At 38.7% G+C, this 8656-nt stretch overlaps 1 protein-coding gene across 1 annotated transcript; it reads right to left on the bottom strand.

Moving 5' to 3' along the window:
- Positions 1–2393: 2393 nt before the first annotated feature.
- Positions 2394–8496, bottom strand: LOC136432370 (N-alpha-acetyltransferase 30-like). Its single transcript, XM_066423582.1, has 4 exons — positions 7679–8496; positions 5597–5720; positions 4388–4443; positions 2394–3886 (listed from the first exon to the last, which is right to left on the bottom strand). Exons 1-4 carry the CDS (start codon positions 8321–8323, stop codon positions 3749–3751), a joined length of 963 nt encoding a protein of 320 aa, XP_066279679.1. The 5' UTR covers positions 8324–8496; the 3' UTR covers positions 2394–3748.
- Positions 8497–8656: the final 160 nt, after the last annotated feature.

Below are 8656 nucleotides of genomic sequence, written 5' to 3'. Positions count from 1 at the left end.
TTCATTCATTCATTCATTGTAACTTCCTCTGAATGCCACTGGATTCTCTGACAAGAGTGCCAAAGAAGCCCATCTAATGGTCAGAAAACGTTAAGAAGTATGGAATTTATTTTGTTTTTTTACCGCTATAGATCTAGTATTAGAATTTAAATCATTTTCTAATTACCTTCGCCGAGAAGGTTATGCAGAGGGTAGCGTTTGTCTGTTTGTCTGTTTGTAGTGGCACAGGATAACTCGAGAATGCCTTAATGGATTGTCTTGATATTTGGTATGTTGGTAGGTTTTGATGAGACCTAAAAACGATGAGATTTTGGGCCCCCTAGCGGCTTCTTACGGTACTGCAGCGGAACTTCCTGTTTTGATATCTCGTGTTCTGGACATGCTATGGAACTTATTTTTGAGTGGTAGATAGATCTTTGGACAGAGAGTAAGTGGTGTGGGTTTGTGCCCCCTAGCGGCTTTTTTGGAACTGCAGGAGCAGGTTTTGCGTCTGACTTTGAAAGGGAATAACTCAAGAAGGGCTTGATGGATGGTAATGATTTTTGGTAGGTAGATAGCTTGAGTGATGATGTACATGATTAGACACTTTTTATGCAAATCAGTATCTAATTTGCATATTTAATGAGGAAAGTTTATACATCCGCCAAATTCCATGATAGGACTCTGAAACATGTGACATATGTAACTGGGGAAGAGAAAAATATTCATTGATATGAACTATGCAAATGAAGACCTCATTTGCATAATTAATGAGAAAATACTATAACATGATGGCCTTGATGGATGGTCATGATTTTTGGTATGTGGATAGCTTTTGTGATGCTTAGTATGATTGGACGATAATTATGCAAATCAGATTCTAATTTGCATAATTAATGAGGCAACTTTAAAAATCTGCTTTGTTCCATGATATGACAATTCAAATTGTAACTGAGGAAGAGAGGACTGTTGATAGATAGAAAATATGCAAATGTGGGCCTTATTTGCATACTTAATGAGTAACTTCTATTATTCCACACTGGCGAAAGACGGCAATTTCATACATTTAATCCTTTTTTGTGGCATCGGGACGTTATGTGAATGTGAACATCGTTGAATCAAATTATGCTAATAAGGGCCTCATTTGCATAATTGATGATAAATTTGTTCAGCTCATACTTTGGACATGTTATATTTTAAGACAATGAACTGGTATGATTTATGATTGATGAGAAACACTAATACGTCAGTCATAAAGGTTAAAATCATTTGGCGAAGGTATGAGGTCGTGGAACTCTAGTTTGTAATGAAGTCATACTCGATATCTGTTGCTGTTCTCTTTTTCAGTTAGATCAAGGAGGTTAAAACTCGACCTCCAAGATAGTGTCACATGTTTGAAAGTCCTATCATGGAAAGCAGTGGATTTATAAGATTTACTTCTTGGTTGTGCAAATAAGGTCCTGATTTGCATGATTAGCATCTTTATGTAGGTTACCTTCAGTCCAAGATTAATTACCTCTTAGGGGTCTTCTTCATTGTTAACTTTAAAAATCTTAAAAGGCATATATCTTGCTTAAAGTGGTGAGCATCTTACAAAACTTGACAATGTCCCGTTCTCGAATACACCCATTCATTTAATCCTGTCACTCACTCAGAGGTGTGAAAAGGATTAACAAGAGTTTTAAACTGTTCAGCAATTTTTTCTCTCAAAACTCTGGGCATTTTATAATCATAACCCGGTCACTCGATTATTCCAAAAGACAGTCACCATGATTTTTCTGGCTATCAAACTTTTGTGCCTTCAACTTTTTGGAGTGACACCATTCCATCTATTGTCTGTAATGAGCCGTCTAGAGAACGTCATGAAATAAGCAATAAAAGGCTGCCATTATGAAAATGATGAGAAAGTGACCACTGCTTTCAAGAAATTGGCTTCGTGAGCAGCCAGCAGAGGGATACATGCCCTCATTTAGAGGCAAAATGTTGTCATCAATGTGCTAGCCTCTAAACCATACCATTGGGGGCTTCCTGGTATATCTACGGTGCTGGGAGTGATGCCCGCCCACCCAGACAGCTTAGCCCTCTCGGGGGTGGCCTTGGATTGAATCAGCCCTGGGGTGGCGGCGATACTCTGTATAGCAGCTAAAGTAGACAGGCTGCAAAATTCTATATGGCAGCTAAGTAGACAGGCTGACAGAAAAGGCTCAATAAAGCAGACTGGGCCCGGTAAAACACCCCTAAACCGACCCCTAGAGACTGGGACCAGGCTATCAATGTGCCTGCATTGAGAGGTATTTTTGAAGTTTGATCCTCTGGTGTACAGCTTCATTCTAACATACAAAAATGTACACGTATAACAAATAATTTTCTTGCAATAAAACAGAAGACATAACTTTTTCACAGACCCTTGTGTCTTGTAGTTTTCGTGAGGAGTGCTTTATTTCCAGTTTTAAGATGAGCATTTCTAAGATGCTGATGTGTCGTCGTCTGTGGTATCAAATTATTTCACACTGACACTGTCAGGTCAAACTGTCCTGTGAAGATAGCAAATTGAATGTCCTTTTTTTACATGCCATATCAACACTCTTCACACAGATTATTTCATGCTGTCCCATTTTTACAGTCAACAGAAACTTTGGACAACTTGAGCTGTTTGAACACAACTGCACCTACCTGTGAATCAAAAATATCACACTACACTCATCCTCCCAGCAGGCCCAATATGCTCGGTTCATTACCTCCCATAGCGGCCCTGCCCTTTCCAGCCCGTGAACTCACTTCTGGCGACGTCTCCACCACAACAGCTTTCAGCCAATCAGAGGGCTGGCTTAAGATCATCTAGAGCAAAGGCGCAAAGGACGCTGGGATGCTGTCAACTGATCAGGTTACGTCTTACATCGCTACATTGGGTTCAGAGCATAAATAACGGCTATTTGTGCCATAAAAGGCTTGCTCATTAATTATTCATGAGCAACTGTCAATAACATCGCCAGAAGCGAGTTCACAGGCTAGAAAGGGCAGGGCCGCTATGGGAGATAATGAACCGAGCATATCGGGCCTGCTGGGAGGGTGACTACACTAAAAATTCAGATTACCCATACTAGAAAACATGAATGCTACGGATAAGTTCATGACAATACATTGACATTAGACCCTGTTAATACTATTTTTGTGATGGCTTCACTTCATACAATTCATCAGTCAAGGCTGATTTAGATTTACAATTGTTCCGTATGAGATGTATTAAAATCAAAAGTTTTACAGGACAGAAAATGGAAATTAAAGACATGTGTTTTAATAAGACTTGTTTCAATCTGGTGATAGTACTACTAGTCTCAGTCACTGATATAACTTATAAGAAGCAATTTTCACTTTTCTTTCTAATTTCAAGGCATTTACCAGTACATCACAGAAGTAATTAACATCTGTTAAATCAGTTCCTATTCAAAACACATGTAGCATATAAATACCTCAGTAAGAAGTACTTGAGAAATTGAGACATACACAATTCATTAATGAGATATTAATTAACAATATTACATCAGCCAACAGAGATACTTAATGCTATAACAGAGTGAATTAAAGACTAGATTTGTCATTTTATTCACACACAAATGAGTACACGTTCCAAGGCTTTGAATCTGAGCAGAAAATCGAACTGAGGTGCAATGACACCCGTCTGTGACAGTGTATGGAACATGAGCACATAGCCACTATAAATTCTACTTTCCCACAAACAGCAATATAACAAAGGGGGTTCATCTGATTCTCATCGCAGCCAGAGCTTGAGCCGCAGAGCATCCACACCATTCAAGTAGTATCGAAATAATCTCTTATCCCTTACAAATCCCAAGTTCTCGTACAACCTCAGGGCAGGCTTGTTTGTGATCTCTGTCTCCAACACCACCTGCATTGGAGAAAAGTACAAAATATAGAATTGAAAATCAAACTTTACACAAGGCATAGGAAAAAAGGACAATGGTACTCAGGCTACCCAGACACTTAAAGTTAAACATTTACCTAACCAGGTACAACAGCATGAAATTTTGTTGTGCACTAGCACGGACCCTGGTCGCGGAAGAACTGGGGTGTGCAATGATAATGTTTCCCAAATAAATAAAAATTATGCTTGTGTACTTGAATACAGTCTTATAATGACAGCTAAGAAACACAATAGCAAAAAGTTGAATATGTAGTATCAAAGAAATTATATTGTATGATTGAATTTTTTTTATTATCATCATAAAGCAGACCAATCACACTGTGCCAATTTAATTCTGTAGACCTTCACTCAGTGACCTTGGCTTCAGAATGCCAGGAGTAGGAGACACCCAAGGAAAGAAAGAGAAAAGAAAATTCTGAGAACCTCTTGTAGAAATTTTCTTTGAGAACATACTCATGAACATACCTCATCACAATCATCATCAGTCATGGCACGGATGGCTTTCTTCACTAGAGTAGAACCTAAACAAGTGAGGACACAACAGGACTCAATTCAACTTTCCAGAAAATAAAGAAGACGAGCATTAGCCTGGATGCAATCCTAGTTAGTTAACCAGGGCTCCTACACTAGTAGGAACTAATGAAGGGGGAAGTACTGTAAATGCAGAAATGTTTGCAGTGGTTTTATGTTCGCAGTTTTGTCGGTGAACTCTTTCTACCGCGAACTTAAACTTTCAAGCCAATCCAATGTGTGACTGTACTGCTACTATTGTTTCAAATACAAACTCAAAATCATCGTGAGCATTTCTGCATTTACAGTAAACTTAAGGAGCCCTGATAAACTAGGATTGCACCTAGCCTGGTTAGACGCACACTGCAGTACGCACTTAGATAAATAACTTGGAGCGTCCAATATCAATTAGTATTACTTACAATATACAGAAAGTTGTCAATATTTTACGAGCAATTTGAAAAATCTTTCTACAAATAGCCAAGCCATCATTTCTGCCTACAACCTTTTTGGCCTGATGAAACCTAGCATAAGATGTAATCATTCTAATAAAATATGGTTTGTAACAAAACTGAGCAATCATATTTTTTCAACCCTGTATTGGCTGTTCTACGGCAAAGTTTAATGTTGAAACAGTCAAAATATCTACTTTCCCACAACACTATTTTCCAATCACTTTAACAGTATACTTTGAGTTACAATGTATTTGTATACAGTAGTTAAATGATAAGTCGATCATAATTCATATGCAGGGCTCGAAATAGTGAGTGCATGTGCACCTGTGTGCACCCAAAATTGGAGCTGTGCACCCAATTTTTGACAGTGGACAGTATCTACAGGTAGATATTTACTTAAGGTTCTCTTGTACACTAGTATAAAGAACTTTCTTGAAATGTAAGTATCAGAAAAAGCAATATGACCCTTTGTAGTACTCTATTTGATATATTGCTTGGTTGAAATTTAAAATCTGGATAGAATTACAGATTGAACTTCTTAAGAGAGGCAGTTGTGTCAAAATTGTTTTGCTGACATTTAACTTTATTTTGTGCGTTGCACCCAAAAATTTTTCTGTGCACCTATTTCCAAAAAAATAATTTTGAGCCCTGATATGTAAACTGACAAGTACAGTGAGTATGCATTGTACAATCTCACTACAGTACAAACCAATAGATTTCCTCCTATAGTTCTCGTCTACAGCTAGCATGGCGATGTAGCCCCGGCGAACCATTTTCTTGTGCATGTCCAGCTTGCACACAATAGCTCCAACACACTTCCCTTCCGACATGGCCTGGTGGAAGAAAAAGTACATACATATAGAATATGACAGAAGCATCCGAAAATAGTTTCATCAGGTTGCTAGAACATTTGGAGTTTCTTTTAACACAACCAGGTAATCTCACCTGCTGACATTACGGTGTCTGTCAGACACCTTCTTCAGAGCTTCTGACTGGAGTACTGCTTCTTGCCACTATAACTAGCCGATGTAGGTGGCGCTTTTGTGTCGAGAAGCAGTACTCCATGCAGAAGCTCTGTAGACGGTGTCTGACAGACACCGAAACCTCAGCAGGTGAGATTACCTGGTTGTTAAAAGAAACTCCAAATATCCTATGACAAAAGCAATTCTGGCAACATATTCCACAATAATTGTCTTCCTGTTATGACATATGACCAACAACTTGCGTTAGCGTGCATGTGTGCGTTCAAGCACTGTAAGTCTTGTTTCCTTCAATCACTGTAACTTTATGTTCACTGTTTTCACAGTCACCTCTGTACCATGAACAATTACTTATCATCACTGTGAAAAAAAACTGTTAAACTTATTATTATTTATGATTCCTTCACACATCCGTTCTCAAAAGCACTTGCCGCCAACGTGAAGTTTAAGTTCAGTGAAAATGTCTAGAGTCAATTCCATGTCACCGAGAGGGTTTTCAGATGATATTGCTAATAAGTTTGAACAATTTTAGAGAAAAGACTATTTCAGTCAAAATAATTCCAGACCATTCAAACAATTAGAAATGAAAGTTTGAACATGTTTGAACTCATCTATATATTTTGGAAATATTATGAAAGTATTTGCACAAATATCTCTTTATTTAGAACAGTTTTCAAACATCTGTGTGATTGTTCTACTGTTTGAACATGTTCCAACATTTTGCATCATTCTCAAAATGGTAGATTTGGGTTATTGCCCCCATAAAAGTAGGTGCTAATCACGCTCTATTGTCTGCCTCTGTATATTTTTAGATTTCACGTCTGGACACTGGCAACTCTTTTGTCTTTAGGTGTCTATGCATGGCACCTAGGCCTAATCCCCTATACTTTGAAGGGATGTGTGAATTGCCCTGTTCCCAGCCCACTGACCCAGTTATATCATATTTGTAGAATGTTGGAACATGTTCAAACAAAAGATCAATCTATGTTGCAACAGTTTAGAAACTAATACAAATAATGTGTTCAATGTTAGAAATTTTTTTAACCTGTTTGAACACAGCAGAAAATATTTAGAACATCAAATAAATGTTGGAAATTGTTCTTAACAGTTACTTATCTCACATAGATTGTTACAAAGGTTTTGTAAATGTTAGAACAAAAGGCAACAAACACCCTCTCGGTAATGTGGAATTGACTCTATTTTCCTTACACCGTGAAAATTTGCTACTGTGAAAATAAAAGTAAATTACAGCATGCTAGTGAGTTTGTGTGAGCTTTTCTTTAAGTGACTTGGGTGTGTCCATGTCTGTGCATTTTTGTGGTACATGAACAGTGTATGTGACTGTTTGTGTGTGTGTTTGCATTAATGTGTGCATCAACAAGTCACTGTATCATGTTGGACTGTAAATAATGGACACAGTCCTGTTAATTCATTACATTTGCAGGAGTCAATTCCACTCTATACCATGCGATTCGACGTCGATGTGTGCATTTTGCTGACATGATGCTTTGAGGATTTTAAAGTCAACCTGCAATAATCCTGGATTCCCTTCAACTAATGTCAACAAATGAACAATCCTTAGTTAGACGCTTTATAAAAAAAAACAGTGACTGTAAAGTCTATGGAAACATCCACCATGACAGCAAAATGACCACATTATCAGCAAATCGTTCTGACAGTGAAATATCCTGATACTGTAAATGCAGAAATGTTTGCAGTGGTTTTATGGTCGGCATTTTCGCACTAAACATTTGCCAGACCATTATTCAACTCAAATTAATTACGGTCTGGTCACCATGAAAGAAACTTACCAGAAAGCATAGCTTGGGCCAATTGTGAATGAAGTAGCGGTAGGTGTATATGGAGTAAGGTTCTGAGAGGTCTTTTGTGATGAGCCTGATGATGTCTGGCATCTGAAGTTCTGATTGGTAACTAACATAGCTAACATGGTCCTCCCCATCTTCCTCCTCAGCAGCAGCATCTTGAAGCACTTCATCACCTGATGATGGAATCTTCTCAATCTGAAGTTCCCTTCCCGACAACACACCATCCTCTTGAACCACAACAGGGTTGTCCACTCTACCCAAAACTGCTTTTCCTGGACTTCTTTTTCTTCTGTCATCCCTTGAACCGTCTTCCAACGAGAGAGCTAACATGGCCTCTGCTACAGTACTTTCCTCACTGTTGACTACGTGTCTGTTGTTGTCTGTCGTCCCCGATGACTTCGTTCCAGCGACAACTGCGTGTTTCTCTAAGGCGTCCTTTTCCTCCGGTATTGCCACAACACAGCCGTTTAGCCTGGTGTTGTTCTTGGGCTGAAGTTCGCCTCCATTCGGCGGTTTACACACACAGTTGTTACCCTCGCCCTCCCACTTCTCGAGTACACCTCCCTCTCCCACCGCCTCCATGTTGCAAGGAACGGCCTGTTCTTTCCCAATTACCGACGAGTCTGACATCGTTTAAGGCCACCGATACTGTCACAAATATACAAACGCTAAGCAGAAATATTCGTGTGCTCTTCAAGGCTTCGTAGAACGATTTTTAACCCCAATTTTAGCAGATTCTGTCCACTCACATCCATGTACCGCCATGTTGGAGTTTGTTCACTCTCACTGTTGTTCTCAAAAATATCCATCCGCCTACCAACTTCACCTTCCAGTAATATATTAAAAATATACTTGTCCCTTTAAAATAAACAATACGCCAAAATCAATATACAAGCTGCCAATATACTAGATATCCTAGATGGTCTTCGTGATATCTGAAAATGTGTTTCATTAATTGGTCTA

The sequence above is a fragment of the Branchiostoma lanceolatum genome, chromosome 4, assembly GCF_035083965.1.
Source record: "Branchiostoma lanceolatum isolate klBraLanc5 chromosome 4, klBraLanc5.hap2, whole genome shotgun sequence".
Taxonomy (NCBI): Eukaryota; Metazoa; Chordata; class Leptocardii; order Amphioxiformes; family Branchiostomatidae; genus Branchiostoma; species Branchiostoma lanceolatum.
The sequence above is the reverse complement of the archived record's forward strand: the minus strand, read 5'-3'. Positions and strand labels throughout refer to the sequence as shown.